General features: G+C 51.4%; 1 protein-coding gene across 1 annotated transcript; it reads right to left on the bottom strand.

Annotated features, from left to right (window-relative positions):
• Positions 1-4590: 4590 nt before the first annotated feature.
• PCDH12 (protocadherin 12) lies at positions 4591-17657 on the bottom strand. The gene is made up of 4 exons (XM_006204514.4): positions 14196-17657; positions 10771-10868; positions 8681-8832; positions 4591-5426 (listed from the first exon to the last, which is right to left on the bottom strand). Exons 1-4 carry the CDS (start codon positions 17073-17075, stop codon positions 4954-4956), a joined length of 3603 nt encoding a protein of 1200 aa, XP_006204576.1. The 5' UTR covers positions 17076-17657; the 3' UTR covers positions 4591-4953.
• Between the last annotated feature and the right edge of the window lie 1788 nt (positions 17658-19445).

Raw genomic sequence — 19445 nt, 5'->3', positions numbered from 1 at the left:
TCTCTCTTGCCCTTGAGTGTGTTGGGGAAAGCCAGGGAGACAGGCCGCGGAAGCTGAAAGCTGAGGCTCCATCTTCATCTTTAAACTCTCCATTAACCAATTTAAAGGGTCTTAAAAGCTTCTCCAAGAAAGAGACATAGAAAAAAATGATTTCTGAGTCAACGCTAATGACTCCAATTACTGAATTTGTGCAGAGCTGTTCCCTGGCTTCTGGATGTTAGCCCAAGTTCAATAGCAGAGATATGGTGGAGGTAGCGGGTGGGAGGGACTGAGGACCAACCCCACTGGGGACTGTTCAAATGGGAAAGACCACTTAGCATGCCCAGCCCAAAGAGGGGAGGGTTTGCGGAGGGGAGTTGTCTGCATTTCCTTCTCTGCTGCCCCCGGCCTCTGGTGGTCTCGCCCCACTTTTCCCAGCACCTTCCTGTCACTGCTACAGCCCTAAGCTTCCTCTAGCTCTAGGACCCCCCTGCTCCATTTCCAGGGCTGCCCCACACACTGGCCTCACCCCTACAGACGGCTCCTGAGAAGTATGGACGTTGGACTTCGGTATCCTCAGCGGTTAGCACGAGGCCCAGTTGTGCAGGTAGGGGCTCAATACACATTGGTTAAAGCTCAGGTTTTTTTTTTTTTAAGCTGAGCAGTGCACTAATCTCTCTGGGGTTAAAAAAAAAGGTTTCTGTGGTCGAATAAGTTTGGGAAATGTTGCACTAGACAACCCCCTTTTATAGATTCACAATGCACATCAACATATTCAAGGTTCCAAGAAGTCCGGCCATAAAGAACTCGGTTAACCCAGTGCTTCCCTTGAAGAGTCGGGCACAGAGCCCGGGTCCCCGCAAATTGTCGATGAAACTTCCTGGGGCACCCTCTGTGTAAAATGTCACTTCTTGCCCTCCCCACTCGTCAGCTCTTCCCCTCCTGTTGTCACTTGGGGTCCTCCGATGAGCACTTCCTCCTGGCTGTGCCTGGGGCCAAGGGGCAGTTCAGACAGTCCGGGGACACTGGGCCTCCAGTGTTGATGGTCAGATAAGGCTCTCCCTCCCCCTTAGTCGTTAGAAGTGAAGTGCTGAGCCAATTTAGGGTGCCACATGTGGAGGTTGGGTATTTTTAAGCTTTCGTTGTGGAGCAGGAAGGATGCAAGAGTTGTGAGAGAGATGCTGTTGAGGGACCAAAACTCCCCGGCTGTTCAGTCCCTGCAGTCTCCATTCAGCCCCAGGGGACAGGCCTCCTCGGCAGACCCTGGAACTGCTGTGCTTGTGCCATTAAAATCCCATCATTAATGACACATTGTCCGTGCCCTGAAAGGAAATGTGAGGGGAGGCCAGGGAGGTGGCCGCATTCAGCAGGGCCAGCCTGGGTCAGGATGACCCCAGGTTCGAGCCCTGGTGTCTTCAACAGTGAGATCTTTGTGTGAGGTTCTGCCACCTCGGTTTCCTCGTTTGGAGATGCTGTTTTCAGGGAGCGCTGACACGATGGTGGGAATGAGGTTCATTATATCTTCAGCGCTGATACAGGGCGGGGTACCTAGTAAATGTTTAGTCAGTATTTATTCAGTGAATGAGTGATTCTCAGCTTTGTCCTCTCTCCACCCAGCCCCCAGCCTACCCAGCACCTTAGAGGTGCTTTAAATATTTGTTGAATGAATGGTTGTGTATCCCCCAATCACCACTGCTATTCCTAGTGCCTCTCCTGCCCTGTAGGAATTGCTCAATAAATACAAAATGTTTGTTGAATGAGCATTGCTGATCAGGCCTCCCCTCCCCCCACCCATTACACTGCGCCCAGTACTCAGTCGGGACTGGAAAACGCTGACCTATTTTCTAGGTACACACCATGTGCCAGGCTGAGCCTGTGTTAGAACTCCTCCCTCCCCGCTCCTGTCTTCTCATTTTGGGGATTTGGTTCCCTCCAGGATCCCAAGGATAGTGGTTGCCATCTCACTCTTGTTTCAGTCAGAGGAGAGGTAGGGTCAGTGAGCCACCAAGCTGAAGCTGGATGACAAACTCAGAGGCTGCCTGTCAATCTCGGAACTGCCCCCGGGCTCCGAGTAAGCACTGCATTGCACTCCTGGTGCTGGAGAACGGCTGACTATTGATTAAAAAAAAAAATGTCCCTCTGCGTTTTCCAAATTAAGACGACGTTTAACTGAGTGCTCGCTGGCTCGCCTGCTCCTTCAGTCTCCCAGGGGACAGAGCCCATCTTGGTGGAAACTGTTTTGAACATGTCCAAAGTCTCAGCTCTGACATCTTGGCTGATGTCAAGAAGTTTCTGTAAGCTTCCTGTTCAGCACACTCAGTTCTGTCACCATATGCACTGTCTCACTCTCAGCTGGTTATTGGGGGAAGGGCTGATATCAGCCAGCTAGGAGGGTTTGCAAGGTGCCGGCCGGAGCACCAACTCTCCCGTCCATACACCCCCGTCCTGATCAAAGGTCGGTTTTCTCAGAACAGGGACAGCTCTACCCATGAGTTCTCTGGGTTCTGCAGGGAATAGAGGATCACAGTGGTCCTTAATCTTATTTAGGTCACAGACCCCTTTGAGAATCAGATGAAAGCACTGACTCCCTCCCAGAGAAAAATGCGCATCCTCCCAATTTTGCATGCAATTCAGCAGGATCCTGAAGCCCAAACAAGGACCCTGGGCTAAGAATCCTTGATACATTAGAAAGAACATCATACTGAATCTCAGATGCAGATCCCAGCCCTGCCACCAGCCTGCCATGTGGCTCTGGGCCAGTCAGCCCTTGTTGTTTTGCCATTTCCTTGGTTATAAAATGTTCAGGCTCCTTGTGACTAAAATTGCCCGTGTCTGTGGAGGTTTAGATAGTGACTTAGAGCAGTGCTGCTTAACTTTTTATAGGTCACATGTTCCTTGGAAAAATCTGATGACTCTGGATCTTCTACCTGGAAGAATGCCTGGACACAAAGTTTTGCCTGGTATTCAGAGGGTCCAAAGACTGCAGATTTAGGACTTTTGAACTAGGTTCAGGCAGTGACCTGGTTGCCAGCCCTGATTCAGTTTCCTGCGATTGCGTCCTCTCCCCATCTCTTCTTCCCTCACCTCCCAACATCAGCTCTGCACTGGAAACCTACCAGTAATTGGTAGGGGGAGGGTGGTCGGCACTCTACTCTAGTGCTATGGTTTTCAGACTTTGCTTTTACAAAATGGAATCTTTTTTTCTTTTTTTTTCTACTAAAGTCTTACCTGGAGCTCCAATATAGAGAAAATTTATTTACCGATTTACCCTGTAAAATTTATTTTACCTATTTATTCATTTGTTCCTCCATTCAACAAGTATTCATCAAGTGTTGCCTTGTGCCAGGTACCTGGCTGGTCAGGCTGGAGACCCCACCTGCTTAGTCTCCCCCGGCCCGTTTCATTGACTTGGGGAACCCAACAGCTTGAAAATCACAGATCTTGTAAAGAGATTCCTCTGACCTGGAGTGACATGATCAGACACCTGGAGACCTCGCTCCTGAAGCACTTAACTGTTGGAGGCCTCATTTTCCTCATCTGTAAAATGGGAAAACAATACTGATGACTCACTGCCTTCCAGGTGTGGAAGATTTTCATTATCCCTAGTTGGGAGTATGATTGGCCTATTTCTGTGGACAGTGAACATGAGTACTGAGCTCCAAAAAAAAGACAAAAGGAGAGGCACAGAAAGGAATTTTTGCTTTCATTGTCCAGGAGAGCCCCCATGCTATAGAGAAGCTGAATTACTGCTTGGAAATTTCCAGGAAAATGATAAGGCCGAGCCTTGGGAAAATATGTACTTTTTTTTTTTTTTTACTCCTTCCCCTGGACAGTTTCCTGCTGTCAGTGTCAATTTCATAGATCCAATTCACACACTGTCCTCTAGGGCCTGAATTCAGTGCTGTGACAGAGGAAAATTTACCCACAAATGGTGGGTCTGTACCTGAAGGGCTGCTTGCTGGGAAAGGACAGGAGTCTGCAGAGGCTCAGCCTGCATCCGGTCAGATCCAAGCCCCTCTCACTCTGAGCTTGGGAGAGCAGAGATGCCGAAGCCTGAACGGCTTTGGAAATGTTCTTTCCACCAGTGTTTCTTGAGGGGATTTCAGGCAAGTACGCTCCTGGCAAAAGCTCACCAATGGGGGCTTTTCCTTTCCTTTCGTTGGCTGGCAGTCTAGTGTCAAGTCAAGGTCATGGGTTTGGTATTAGATAAGCCTGGTTCCAATTCGTGGCTCTCCCTCTACTCTCTGCTTGATCTTGAGCAAGACACTTAGCCTCTCCAAGCCTCATGGCCTTGTCTGTGAAATGGGGATAATACACCTCCCCACCAGGGTTGTGGGGAAATTAAATTGAATCCTATTGTAAAGAAAGGTGCCTGGCTGCATTAAAGCTCTATAAATACTCATGCTTTTCTTAGCCCCAATTTTCCAGCTGAGAAGCAGATCATTTGATAATGTAGCACTAGAGGAGGGGGGTCAAGAGTACACATGTCCATCATTGCCTCCCTAACTGTGCACCCTCCTGTCCAGGCCCAGCATGACCCTGGCCAGGGGCTGGATGACAGAGCCCTCACTCTTGTTCTTCCCTCCTCCCTCTTGACAGGTCCAAATAGGATAATGAGCCACTGTTTTTCCTTTATTAGTAGGTCCGAGAGTTCTGCCTGGTGCCCCAGGATCCAGCCCCCCACTCCAGTGTGCATCAAGGCCATCCTTTCCTGCTTGTGACATTCCTTGGCATCTGTTCTGCAGGAGGACAAACCTTCTGTGCTACATGTGTTTTGCCAGCAAACACTTAATCTTCTCCGCAAACTCTTTCCCTCCTCCAAAAAATTCACAGGCAAAGGCAGCCCCTAATAAGGGGCTGCTTTGGTCATCCAGCTGTTTGTCCTTGGGCCCCTGCCTCCTCTATGGGGCAGCCTCAGCCACCTCTGGTCAGTGAGTTCAAAGATCAGAGAAACCAGCTCATGTCCCAGGATCCTCAGGGCCTGGGCTTCCTCACATCTCCCGGGGCCCCTGGTTCCTGGATCCACAGGCTCCTGCTGCTGCTGCCGCCGCTGCTGGTCCTGCCCTCGGCCCCCTTCTTTCCACCTGGGCCTCCGGGCACTTCAGAGCCAGAGGCCCCGCTGGTGGCCAGGTCTAGACTAAGGGTCCTCCCGCAGACGGAGAGCCGCCGCAGCGCCTCGGAGGCGGCCTCCACCGGCACCGCTGAGCGCTGCTCCAGCAGCATCTCCAACAGCGAGCTCATCTCCGACAGGAAGGTGCTGGCCAGCCGCGTGCCCGTCGGGCTCAGCTCGGGCCCCGGCGCCTTGCCGAACGTCTGGAAGGTCCTGGGCTCCTCCGAGGCCGCAGCGTCCGGGGAGGACACGTTGTCACGGTAGTTGGTGGCGAGGGGCAAAGAGAGCCTGGCCATCCAGGCCGGGTCGGGGACGCTCAGCCGGTCCAGGGCCAGGCCTGCAGGGGGAGGAGGGGACTCGGTGAGGGCGGGGCCCAGGGCGGGCGAGGGTGGGGCCGTGGGCGGTGCGGGGGCAGCGGACAAAGGAGGGAAGGGAAGTAGTGGGGGAGGGGGGAGACGGCGAAGGGAGAGGGGAGGGAAGGAAGGGGCCCTGACAGGGAAGCGCGCTGGGCAGGAAGGCAGCAACTGAAGTCTGCTCATGAGCTGAGTGAGGACTCGGCAGGGGGAGGAGGCAGGCCGGGAATTAGAAATTGGCCTGTTTCTTAAGAATCTCGCGATCCGCTGTGCGTTTCAGGTCTAGGCGTACTTCATCCATTCCTGTGCAGCCTTTTCAGTCCCTCGGGGTACCACTAGCTGAGGATGGGGCTTAAGGAAGGAAATCTCTCTCTCTCTCTCTTTTTTTTGCCAATTCTAGAGTTCCTGGCTTGGTGCTGCCTTCCTATTCATAGTAATAATGACCACTTATTAAGTACTGCTGTGCCAAGCAATTTACATAGTTATCTCATTTAAGTTCCACATAAACCTTTGAAGTCAAGAGTATTTTATGGATGAGGAAACTGAAGTTCCAAGAAGTTAAGTCAGACACCTACTAGGCAACCAAACCGATATTTGATTCCCAGGTCTGATGACTTCAAAGCCCCCTTTGATTGCATCACCCCACCCACTCTCTGAAGAGGTGGCCCTTCTCCCTGGATGCTCCAGATGCCCACCTGTGGTTCTGGAATTTCCCATAAGGCCCCATAAGGTCTGTACTGCCACCACCTGGCCCCATGCTTTCAACTCCTCAACCTTCACCTCTCAAGCTGCAGGAAACCCTGTGAAGGGGTTGGCTGCCTAAGGGCTGTCCTAGGAAAGGGACAGGAGCAGTGAAAAAATGTCTCCCAGATCCCAGATGCCATCATTACACTTCTCCTTTTCCCATCTCTTCAACAGAAAACTAGTCCCAGGCCCGATGATAGAGGCATAGCCAGAGGAAAGAAAGTATAGGCCTTGTGGTTCGAAAACTGTCTTTAAAAAAAAAAAAAAGGTACAACATCTACTTTACCATGTATGTAATGTTTGCTTAAGGTGAGCTGCTCTAAAATCTGTGCATAGAATGAAGGACTGGAAGGGAATACATCAAAGTATTAACTGAAATTACCCCTGGGCGGAATGATTTACTCTCTTTTTGTTTATCTACATTTGTCTACATTAACCAAATATTACTTTTGTAATTTTGAAAAGTTATTCCAAAATACAGCTAAATGCTGTTTCTGCTGATAAATGAGTCTTGGTCTTGCCTTGTCAGGCAGGACTGTGCAGCCTGTGAGGCAGGGTCAGGCCCCTCCTGGGCTGGTCCAGCCCACGCCTGGGACTTAGTGAATGTTTACTGAATGGTTGAATGAACATAAATATTAACCCTGGACATTTGGGAAATGTAAACCTTAGTTCCCTGAGACTCTGGGGTAATAAGGTTGGAACTCTTTTGGTGTTACAGAATCAGGCCTTTCCTTGTACAAGGGTCAGAGAGCTTTGGAAGGAATGAAGCTTGGAATGAGAAAATCAGCGGGTTGTAGAATGGCTGAAAAGCAATGATGGATTCACTTTGCAGCAGCTGGGCACCCGGCAGACCTGGGTTTGATTTCCCAGCTTTGCAGCTTATGAGCAGTGTGACCTTGGAAAACTTGCTCAACCTCTCTGAGCCTCCTTTTTCCTCTCATAAAGTGGTGAAATAGGAGTACTCTTGTCGGGTTGCTGCGAGCATTCATTGAGCTCACGCAACTGGTAAAATATGGTCATCTGCACACACTCAGGTGGGGCTTTTATCTGATGCAGCCAAGACCCCAGTGTCAGGCACCCTCACTAGCAGCCCCATCACAGTCCAGCCCTCTGTGTTGTGCGAAAGCAGGGCTGTGTGGGAAATGAGCCCACAGGATCCAGCACAGAGCTGGCTAATACAGATACAACATGAGCCATTGAAGTCATCTGAAATTTTCTGGTAGCCACATTAAAAAAAAGTAAAAGGAAAAGAAAAGGTAAAGTGAATTTGTTTTTTTTTATACTTAATAGCATCATTTTATCAAGTAATCAATATATTTTTAAAAGTATTAATGATATAGTTTCCATTCTTTTTTCATACTAAGTCTTCAAAATCTGGAGTATATTTTATACTTATAGCACACCTCAATTTGGACTCGTCATTTTCACATGTAGCTAGTGGCTACTGTATTGGACCTTAGATCTCTACACTCTAGACAATGCTGACCTATAAAACTTTCTATGTAAGTGTTGTCCAAAGCAATATCCATTAGCCACGTGTAGCTGTTGAGCACTTGAACTGTGGCTGGTATGACCGAGGAACTGAATTTTTCATTTTACTTAATTTTAATTAGATTTCATTTTACTTAATTTTAATTTACAGCCACAATGCCAGGGTTAATAACCACTGGCTGCACAACCTTGGGGAAAATATTAAACACTCTGGCCCCTCGGTTTTTTTCCTTTATGAGATGGGGATAATGACTAGTCCCTATCTCATAAGATTTTCTCATGAGGTACTTAGAACAGGATGAGCACATAGAAAGCCTTCAATAAACATTAACTATATTTTTTTAACCAAGGAAAGGGAAGTCCCTGCCATGCCTTCAGCACACAGGATATGTCCAGATGAGAAACAGATTATTAACTGCAAAAACAGAAAACCACATGGGTTGGATGGACCAAATGTTACCTGAAGGAGGCTGACTGGTATGTGTGTGGGGCGGGGAGCTAGCAGATTCTTGAGTTCTCAGGGTAAAAGGATATTTAAACACCCCAACGACATGCAGATGAGTGGTTTAGGAGGTAAAGGGAGGTCCCTTATTGGCAGGTTGGCCCTGGCTGGCTTCCCTTCAGTTACTGATGAGCTAGGTGACTCTGAGTGGACTGTGTTACCTCTCTGAGCCTCAGTTTGCTTATCTCTAAATTGGAGCTCATAATCTCTACCTCAGATAACTGTCTGGAAGCTTAACTGAGATAATGTATATAAGGTGCTTCCTTGGTACCTGGCACTCACCAAGAGCTCAGTAATTGTTCACTCTTCTTATGATGATTTTTCAAATGAATAATCAAAGGAAGACCTTCTGAAGCTTCAGGGCAAATAAAATATTACTGATATTCCTCTCTAGAAATAGAATGGCTGTGTTTCCCTGCAGTGGATTGGAGCAGAACTCTGAAGCCTGGGCACATGAGGGGACAGTAGGGGCAGAAGCAGGGTCACCTGGGGAGCCCCTACCTGTGTTGGGGTCCAGCAGGCTTGACAGCTCTTCTTCTAACAGCTGCTTCACAGAGAGGTCCTCTTCGGGGTCCAAGGGCCCTTCCTCCTGATCCGGTTCTGTCTGACCACCAACTCTGGCACCTGGGCTATCTGTGTCTGGGGTGGCGCTCCTGCAGAGGAAGTCCGTGAGTGAGGAAATTGACACATAGATTCGTTCAGTCCTTCTCATGAATATTCACACCAGCTTTCTTTCATTCATAGGGAACTGGGTCCATAGCCCAACCTTCAGAGTCAGACCAGCCTGGGAGACTTGATCCCAGCCCTCCTGCCTACTCTACTCTGAGTCTGTTTCCTCATCTGTAAAATGGGAGCAATAAATAACACCCACTTCATGGGGCGTTGTGGGGATAAACTGAGGTGTTGCATGGAAAGAACTTAGCACAGTGTTGTAAGCACCCAGCAAACAGAGGACTGTGAATATATTGACATTTCTGCCCATTGTCTCTGCATTCCTTCTCATTACCTGGCACAGGGTAGGAGTTTAGTAAACTTCGGTTGATCCAATGCAGTCATCCTTCCATCTTCCATCCCTCTATCTGAGTTTGAGCTCCAGTGAGGGCAGGGATTTTTGTCTGCTTCAGTCCCTGCTCTCTCACCAGTGCTCAGAACAAGGGTTGGTACACAGGCAGGTGCCTAAGAAATACTTTGTGGACTGAGTGACTGCATGCTCCCTCCTCCCTACTGGAGGCTAAACCCCAGAAGAGCAGATCAACAGAGGATGCAGCTGAGCTGAGGCATCCAAAAGCTACTCAGAATCTACTATGTGTCTCTTGCTGTCTCCACCCTGGCCCCTCCCTCCCATGGCCCCTCCCTATCAGCTAGGGGAGGTCAGTTCCTGGGACTGCCTCAGAATGGTGGGGACAGGCCTGTCCCCTCATCCCAGCAGGTGGGAAGGCTCCCTGAGGGTCTTTGAGGCCCGGGAGTCCTTGCTGTTTTCCTTCTGTGGCCATTATTGCTCCTATGAAGGGATCAGCAGGGAGGTGGCAAGTTTGCAAGTAATGATAGCAACTAATGTTTAATGAGTGATCACGCTGAGTCAGGCCTATGCTTTGCAAGTTATATATACCTTCTCATCAAACCTTTCACATCCGTAAGGGGTTCTCTGATTATCATCCTCATTTTACAAACAAGACCAAGACTTGTAAAGATTATGCAGTTTGCCCAAGGTTTGCACAGACTAAGTGATAAAGCAAAAATTCAAATCCAGGCTGATGTGACCCTAGCGTGTGTGTACTCACCCCTACCCTACACTACCTCTCACTGTCTTTGCAATAAAAAAAAAGTTTTGTTTTTTTTTTAAGTTGTCACGGCAAGAGTACCAAACCAGAAGTCCTGAGAGCTGGTCCCTGCTTTGCCACTCACTGGCTATTTGACCTTGAGCAAAGTCACTTTAAGGGGAAAGGACTTAGCATTGCTTGTGTATCTCCTTTGTGCCAGGCACTGGGTCACGGGCTTAGAATACATGTGATCATCAAATCCTTACCCCCTCACTACAAGGAAGTGTGGGGAGCTGTGTTTCATAGATGAGACACTACAGCCCTGGAGGCTTGATGTGACTTGCTCACGTTTAGATAACTGGGCTGGATCAAACCACTTAGAGCCTCACTTTCTCCATCTGTAAAAAGAGGAAGTTAAATTAGATGTCCTCTTGAGGTCTCTTTAATTCTAGGACAGCTCAAAGGAACACACCCACACACCCGCATCCTTAGCTAGGAGACTTCATATTATGTTTAAGGGTCAAGAGAAAGAAGGCTGAATGTTACAGATTTAAAAGTCCAGAGCCCGGCACCTCTGCAGTGAGGGGACAGACAGTCAGAGCCTCAGGGATGAAGTCATTTCCTTAGTGACTCTGGGTCCTGTAAATACTATAAATACAGTTGCTCCAGGACCAAGCTGCCTGGGTTGGGGGATGGAAGCTGGTGGCTGCAGTCTCCCAGGGAAGTAGCCTCTGGGATGGGCTCACCCTTCCCCGTGTCACAGAGGCTGCAGGGGTGAGGGCAGGCCGGTGCAGGGGCTTGAGAAGTCAGTGGGGGCTACGTGCCGCTTACCTGCCGCTGCCGGGCTTGGCCAAGTACTTATTTCCCCGGTGGTTTGGTTTGGGCTGGAATTGGCCCTGATGCAGCAAGGACAGCAGCTGGGAGATTTGCTACAAGACAGGAAAAATCTGTTGACTCCACACAATTCCGACCCAGCACACTTCCTCACCGGATGTTTCCCTCAATGCCGGCGCTTTCTTTTTATAGTCTTTCCTCCAGCTTCAGATGTTTGTGGATCAGATGGGGGATGGTGAGCGGTGCCAGTGACGGAGGCAGGGATGTGTGCAGGCAGCTTCCCTGCTCGGCCGTATCACCCTGGGACCTGGGTGTCTGAGAGAGAGAATGAGGATCCTCGGGGCCCAGCCTCTCACTCTCATTCCCCCAAGAGACCTGCTCCTTGTGGAAGCAGTGGGGTGGAGGTGAAAAAGACATTTCCTGACTGCAAATGTATCATTACTTCGATAAGGATTATCTGAAAGTGTTATTTCCCCGGCTTCAGCAATATTCAAACACTCAGCCAGTGTTAGTGGGCCAGATGTAAGACTGTGCTGTAGAGAAGGCAAAGGGGTATCTTTGAATCATTCATTTATGCATCCTTTCATTCACTCGACAAGTATTTAATAAGCGCTGTTTGTGCCCGGCCCTTGCTTGCTAGGGAGTAAGAATGAGAACGAGGACCAGTCACTGCCTGCACGGAGCTTGCAGTCCGCCAGGGTGGACAGTCTGGGAGGTCGGGCCAGGGCAGTTACTACAGGGGGTCGTGTCGAGGTTGGGAAAGGATGGGGGTCTGTGGACGCAGACGAGGGCCCCTCACCCAACTGGAAGCGAGGAAGCAGTTGAGAGTGGAGTACAGAGGGAAGCAACTCATTTATGTTCTCAAATGTTTTCTGAGTCCATACTACATGTCAGGCACCTCTGCGAAAACCCAAAAGTTCCATCGGAGTTTGGCAAGTGGAGAGAAAGTGAGGATCTGGGTGAGGGGTGAAGGGAGTTGCTGACAGAAGGCACTGCAAGCTGAAAGGCCAGAGGAGACAGTGGAGTTTCAGAAGTGAATGGGGCAGGGAGCAGGTGAGATGTCAGGGCCAGACCCTGCAGGCCCTTGTGAGAGAAAAGGCAATAGACCAAGTCTTGGGAGGCTGAGTTCGAGTTCAAGGTCATTCCAACTTGTGTGATGTCCACCAGGTTTTTATACATACTCAGACCTCAGTTTCCTCGTCTCTAAGGTCGATCTAAAAATAGCCGCCCAGCCTTCTTCACAGGGTTGTCAGGATTAGTTAGGTGGTTTGAAAGTTAAAAATGCCCTGCAAATTTGAGGGTTTGGGGTTGTTACTCGTAGAAATGCTGCCTCTGCCTCCTGGGCCCAGCCCCCACCCTCCCTGAGGAGGCCCACTCTGCCCTTGGGGAAGCTCAAGACAGAAAGTGCCAACCTCAGAGGAGAGTTGGAAGGGGTGCTGGCCAGGACTGGGGTTTCTCTGTGATTTGGGAGGGTCAGGGTCCCATTGCCTGCCTCAGGGCAGATCCTACCTCCTGGCCCAGGCCCAGAAGCCCTCCTAAGGCACCTGCTCTGAGTGCCAGCTGATATTTCAGGGACACTCCCTGAGTGCCAGTCCCTAAGCTGTGAGCTGTCATTCAGGGTCATTTCACAGTTAGAGCCAGATTGGGGTTCACATCCTAAATCTTCCCCGTCCCACTTCCCATCCGTGTGGCCTTGAGGAATTACTTATGCATTCTGAGCCTCAGTTTCCTCAGCAGTAAAAAATAATAATGAGACCCAGGTCATGAGTTGGTTGTGGTTATGGTTATGAGGATTAAATGAGTGAAAGTATATAGACTGCTTAGTAATAGACCTTATGATAAACATTTAATAACTTTCCAGTGGTGTATATCTCGTGTCATTCTTCAGGAACCCAAGGAAAGAGATACCATTACACCCGCTTTGCAGATGTGGCCCCTGAGGCTCACAGGCGCTACACGACAATTAGTGGCAGGCCTGGAATTTGAAGCAGGATCTGACTCCACTGTGGCCCTAAGATGCTGGAAAGACATAAGCATTAGGCAAGTTGCTTCTTACCCTCAAGTTAATCCCACTTGGGCACCCTTCTTTCTTTCACCCAGTGGGGTCACCCACAAGGCCTGCTCTGCTTTCTGTTCACCAACAGCCAGCACAGTGTTTAGTACAAAGAACTCTTTCAGTAAGCATTTGATGAATGAATGAGTGAATGAGTGAATGAATGGCTGTGGGCAATTTCTGGGGCTGCATAGAGGCCCAGGGCAGGACTCCTAAGAGAGCAGCTGGGCCCTCTCCAGGTGGCTTCCTGGGGAGGGGGTGGGGGAAGGAAGCCGTGTCCTTGCTCCACAGGAAGCACAAGCTGACGGTCTGGCCAAACAGAAGTGTGCCTTGGGTGGGCAGCCTGGCACAGGGTAAATGATCTGGGCTTCAGAGTAGATATGGTGAGATCAGGCACCATCCCAGATCAGGTTTCCCCTTTGGGTCCAGTAAGTCCTAGGTCACTAGATGACACGGCCATTCATCATCCCATTTAATCCTCAGCCCCCTGGGAGGTAGACACAGGGTAAGTTCGGCATCACAAACCCCATTTTATAGATGAAGAAAATGAGGTTCAGATGTTAATGTTGTTCCTAAGAGGCTGTGCTGAAATTTGAACCTGGATCTGCCTAACTCCCAAATTCCAAGGTTGTTTCCACTGCCCTGTTTTGAAGGCCCAGCCGGTGGGCAAACTCTGGGGTCTCAGGCAAGTTAAATGCTTCCCCTGAGCCCAGGGGCCAGGATGCCTGTGCCGGCCTGCTTCCCAGAGAGGTTGCCCAGATGAGAGGAGGGCAGGTGAAATGGAGAAGAGCTTTGCAAAAATCATCCTAATCATTTTCTGAGTACTGACTACATGCCAGACACTGTTCTGGAGGCTTTAAGTACATTCATTTTATTTTCAAGGAAACTTGGGAGATGGGTGCTGTTAACTTGGACACCTTCAACAGAGCAGCTGAGTAACTTCCCTGCGGTTCACAGCTTGGAAGAAGTGAAGTCAGGATTTGAACCCAGGCAGCCTTGTTCCAAAGCTTGGACTCTTAATCACTACCTTTGCTGAGTGTCTCCTTGTGCCAGGCGCTTTGAGTAAGTACTCATATAGGAATTAGCTGATCAAAAACTTAGGACAAGTCTGTGAGGCAGACGCTCTTACTGTCATTCCTGTTTTATAGATAAGAGAAATAAGGCTCAGAGACAGTAAGTCACTTCCCCAGGATCACACAGCTAAATTCTGTTGACCTCAGAGCTGTGTTCTGAACCACTGCACCCAGTGCATCCTAAAGTGCTCAGTGTGCCCACAGGATGAATGTGAGGAATGTGATGGTGATGGGGTCTGATGCTATTGGTGGTGGTCCAGGGGTGACCAGAGAGAAAGCCGCCCACAGAAAGGTACCTGAACAGGAGGTGAATCCACAGTGAGCTCCTCTACCGGGTTCCGCTCCGCAAAGGCAGCGACAGACAGCCGGACCAGGCTTCGCAGGATCTGATGGGGCCCTGACTCTTTCTCTGGGACCACTTTGCTGTTGAGATGCCTCTGCCGTCTCAGGGTTGCAGAGGAGGCCGATGGGCTCAGGGGGACCTCCTCACTGCCCTGGTCTCCAGGCATCCTCCCTGTGGGGCTGCCTGTAACCTTCAGGGGCCTTGAGCGGGGCTGGCCCATGGCAGGCTGGGGCTCAGGAAGGTTCAGGTTCTCGCGGGAGGCGTTCCTCTGCCTGGGATGGTTAAAAAGGAGGTTGACAGTGTCCTGTAGCACCTCTCGGCTCTCGGCCAGCGTTCCCTGGTTGCCTTGGTTACGCAGGGTCCTGTACAGAGTCGGCGTGAGGTGATAGGGGGCCTGTAGGCAGGCGTCCCAGCCTGCTTCCATCATTGTCTCCTTGTCCACATGCTTGGGGGACTGCCCGACTTCCCCAGGCTCATCCATCTGGCCCCTGAGCATAGGCACGAGGTGGATGTCCGCCTTCTGAATGTGTTTCTGGGGCCTCTTGGGCTGATGGCGGTAGGTGGACTCGGCCTCCCGACAGTTGTAGGCCCTGTTGTCCTTCTTCTCTGTCCGGCAGATGGACATGATCAGAGCCAGGATTAACCCAAAGATGGCCAGCAGTACGACCAGGCAAATCACTGTGAGCATGGATGCACTCAGGGCCCTGGGCTCACGGGCTGAGTTCCTCAAGTGGTCCACACTGGTGACGAACAAGACCCTTAGCAGGGCTCGGGTCTGCAAGGAGGGGCTGCCACAGTCTTCCACCACGATCTCCAGTTCCCACTCACTCCCAATGAGGCTGCTGGCATTGGTGACGTTGATGAAAAGCTGCCCCAGGTGGGAGCTGAGGACAAAGAGGTGGGCTTCGTTCCCACTCTCAATACTGTAGAGGAGCTCTCCATTTGCCCCCGAGTCTGCATCTCTCGCTACAATGGTTGTCAAAAGGAATGGCCAGGAGCTAGGGGTGGCCTGTGGTGATGTGTCAGGGCCTGCTGGACCCAAGCCATTGGGAGTCTCAATGGGCACCAGCAGGTGACCTGTGGAGGCATTTACAAGCACCGAGAGGCTAGCTTTTCCATCACTCAGTATGGGGTGAATCACCTCTGGGGCATTATCATTGGCATCCAGAAGGCTGACCCACACAGAGACACTGGATGCAAGCTGAGGCTGCCCCCTGTCCTCTGCAATCACCAGGAACTCAAAGCTGGCCATCTGTTCATAGTCCAGTGACCTCTGAGCAGTGACCTCTCCAGTGTCTGAGTCAATAGCTACCAAGTGAGAAACCGGGGAATCCTGGATGCGGTACGAGATTTTCCCATTAAAGCCCAAGTCTGCGTCATGGGCCTTGACTGTAATGAGGTGAAGAGAGGGTAGGTTGTTTTCCCGAGTGGAGACCTGGTACCTGCTCTTCTCAAACACAGGTGCGTTGTCATTGGCATCACTGATCTGAATGCTGAGCTGCTGCTTGGCTGATAAGGGCTGGGGTCCTTGGTCTTGGGCCAATAGAGTGAGGGTATATTTGGGCCACTGCTCTCTGTCCAGCGTGGCATTGGTTAGCAGCATGTATGTGTTGCCATTGGTCCTTTTCAGCCTGAAGTGACCCAGCTCTTGGCTCAGCCAACAGTGGACCAGGCCATTGTTTCCCGAGTCCAGGTCATTTGCCATGATGAGAGCAATGAAACTGTCCTTGGGAAGAGCTTCTGACACCAGTGATGGCTGGGAGGCCCACGTGATGTGGATGCTTGGGATGTTGTCATTGACATCCAGAACCTTGATGAGAATTTTGCAATGGGCTGGGATGGGATTGGGACCCAGGTCCCTTGCCTGGACATCCACCTCGTAGGCAGGGTTCTTCTCATAGTCTAGGGGCTGGCGCAGAATCACCTGGCCTGTCTTGGCATCAACACTGAAGGTGTCCAGCACCTCTGGAGGCACGTGCTTACTGAGGAAGAATTCCACCTCCCCATTGGGGCCTTGGTCAGGGTCTGTGGCGGTCAAGTTTATGAGGAGAGTACCAGGGGTGGCATCTTCTTGGATTTCTAGTGCCAGGGAGCTCTCAGCAAACATGGGGCTATTGTCATTGGAGTCCAGGACGTTGACCTTGACTAAGCTGGTGCCCGACTTAGGGGGGTTCCCATTGTCATAGGCAGTTAACACCAGGTCAAAAAATGAATGGATTTCCCGGTCCAACTCCTTCACCACCACGAGTTCCGCGTGTTTGGTTTCATCAGGTCCCACGATGACATCCAGGGCAAAGTGCTCGCTGGGAGACAGTGTGTAGGAGTGCAGGGTGTTGGGGCCGGTGTCTGGGTCCAGAGCTCTGTCCAAGGGGATCCGGGTGCGCAGGGAGGCACTCTCAGAGATTTCTAGCTCCTGCTCGCCTTTGGGAAACTGTGGCTGGTGGTCATTGATGTCCAGCACCTGGATCTCCACGTGGATTAGAGCCAAATCCCCTGTGGCAAGCACATCAAAGGAAACCAGGCAGGGATCCTGCTGCCGGCAAAGCTGTTCTCGGTCCAGCCGCCTCCCTGTACTCAGCAGGCCATCCTCAGGGTCCACCTGGATGGGGAGCTTCTGAGGCAGCTGCAGGATCTGGAAGGTAGCCCCCACTTGCCTGGGCCTCTCCTCCTGGCCCAGTTCCCGAGACAGCTTTCCTATCACCGTGCCAGGTGGTACTTCCTCTGACACTTGGTATTTCACAGTGAGAGTGGCCACCTCCTGACCATCCCCTGAAAGGAACAAGTAGCCACCTGGCCCCAAAAGTCCCAGCAGAAGTGGCAGAAGTCGCATCATGCTTACCGCCAGAGTGGGCTAGATCCAGAAACCGCTAGAGTTCTTCAAAGGCTGGGCAAGTCCTCCAGTGTTTCCTGGGGGGCTTGATTAGCCCCGTTCTCCTGCCCCCAGACCTGCTGGCACAGCCTCGTCCCATAATTAGATGATGGAACTAGCAGAGTTCCCAGGCAAGGCCATCTTCATCAGAAGAGATCGGAGAGGTCCAAGGACCGACAAAGTGAAATTGCCGGGGAAGGCCTTGCACGGGACACCCGTTGGTCCCCGTCAGCAAATGATAGGTAGAGCCGTTCCAAGAGGGACTTGATCCAGGAGAGCAGGATGTGGGGATCTGACTTCCAAACAGTTGCTAGGCTGGGGAAACAGAGAAGCAGCTTTTTCCTATGGAAACCCCACCTACAGGAAAAGGGAGGGCTGTGAGTGTCGATGCCAATTAGAGAAAGAGAGTTTCCGTGAAGCTGAGTGGCTTGCCGCTGAGGAGGATGCGGCCGGGGACAGGCCGGATGGGAAGGTGCCGTCCATGCAGCAAGGCGCCCGATGAGGGGAAGGGAGCCCCTGCTGTGGCCAAGTGGGCTGAGAGCCCGAGCTCCTCCTGGGCAAGTCACGCCCCCTGTCTCCCTTCCCTTCCTTGTGTCTGCTTGTTTCCGTCATCTCTCCGTCATTCCTCTCCCTTTCCGCTTTTTCCCACACTCATCTACCTCTGAGTCTTGACTCTGCCCCATCATTCATTGTTGTCTCATGGGAAGCAGCGCTGATTAAGAGAGCAGCCATCAGAGCCATACTGCCTGGGTTCAAATCCTGACTCCGCAATTTCCCAGCTGGGTCTCTTGGAACAAGTCACTCAGTGTCTCTGGGCCTCCACCCCCCCATCTTTACAGTGTGGGTGAGAATAAGAACAGTAGCCCTCTGAGCAGGAAATGGTGCGGACGGGGTGAAACACGCGTGAAGGGCCTGGCCCAGAGTCATAGGCGGTGATGCTGTTACCAGCGGTGAGTGTTACGATCTGCCCACCTTGTGGCTGCCTCTGGCTCCTACACTGGCCCTTGGGCAGTCCCAGCCCACACGGACCCATTAGGGTGCTCTTGGCCTTGGCTCCTGAAGCACAAAGACCTCTCTGACCTGACTGAGTGGCCTCCCTCCCCTCTCCCTTCCGGCTCCCCAGTCTCTCGCAGCCATTGTTCTCTGCATCTGGTCCAGCCCGAGCCCCTGTCCAGGGGAATCCCCCAGCCTTCTGCTCCTCAGTCTCGGGGGTTTTTATACTTTTCCCTCTCCCACACCTTCCTCTCCCTTGCCCTCCCTTCCTCCAATTCTTCCCTCCCCACTGCTGTTCATGACTGAGCGTCCTATCGCAGTGATGAGGCCCAGGAAGGGGTGAGTGGGCGGTTGGCGTGGGTGGCCTTGAGGTGGCTGGCCACTTTTCATTCTCCTGCTCCATCTGCTGTCCCCACCATTCTCCCAGACTTGCACTTTATCTTGAGGCTGAGTCCAGAGGGTTGTAAAGCATTTGAAGTGATGGGAATGAAGGGCCAGCTTCCCCTAGATGGGTGTTTGCAGCTCAGTACTTGGGGCCGGATGTGCCTGTTGGGACACAAGTGACTCCAATAAGGCCCATTGGCCTGGAGGCCTGTGGCCATTAGGATGGGGCAACTGAGGACCTCCCTGGCCTAAGCACCACCTGCACTCCCTCCCTTCCCCGCTGTGTTTTCTTTTCCACACCCTATCCTTTCATATTCTACTCATGGAGGTTTCCCAACCATCTAGCTGAAGCCTGTCGAAACACAGCAAGGGTCCTGAATCCACAGGCCAGTTCCTACAGCATCGCGCTGGAGACACACAGACAGAACACTCACTAGCTCGGAGACATCGCACAAGTCACCTGACCTCTCTGTGCCTCAGTTTCCTTCTCTGTAGAAAGTGGCTGACCCCCGTCTCAGAGTTTACGGTAAGGATTTGATGAGATGGTACTCGAGGGCTCGGCACAGTACCTGGTTCAGAGAAAGCGCTCATTATGTGCAACTTTTACCTTGGATTATTTTCCAGGTTTTATACCTTGAATGAAAACGGTATAACGGTCTTGCATTGATCCCTTCACTTTTTTCTCTGCCTTCTTGGCCAGCAAGGCTCATTTCCCAGGGCCCCCTAAGCCGGGGTGTGGGTCTGGTGCTGCCTGTGCTTTGGGGGGAGCCAGAGCAGGCCCCAGGCTCCCAGCTGCCAAGTAGCCCCTCCGAGCTCAGAGACGTGCGGGAAGCTCATTGCCCTCTGATCAGCCACATAGGGGTCTCACGGTCTGGCCCTCACTCATCCTACTACGTGCATGGCAGTGAGCAAGACAAAGTGACCCCAAGGGACTTGCAGTCTCCGGTGAAGGGGGAT

This window comes from Vicugna pacos, chromosome 3 (genome assembly GCF_048564905.1).
Source record: "Vicugna pacos chromosome 3, VicPac4, whole genome shotgun sequence".
NCBI classification, from domain to species: Eukaryota; Metazoa; Chordata; class Mammalia; order Artiodactyla; family Camelidae; genus Vicugna; species Vicugna pacos.
The sequence above is the reverse complement of the archived record's forward strand: the minus strand, read 5'-3'. Positions and strand labels throughout refer to the sequence as shown.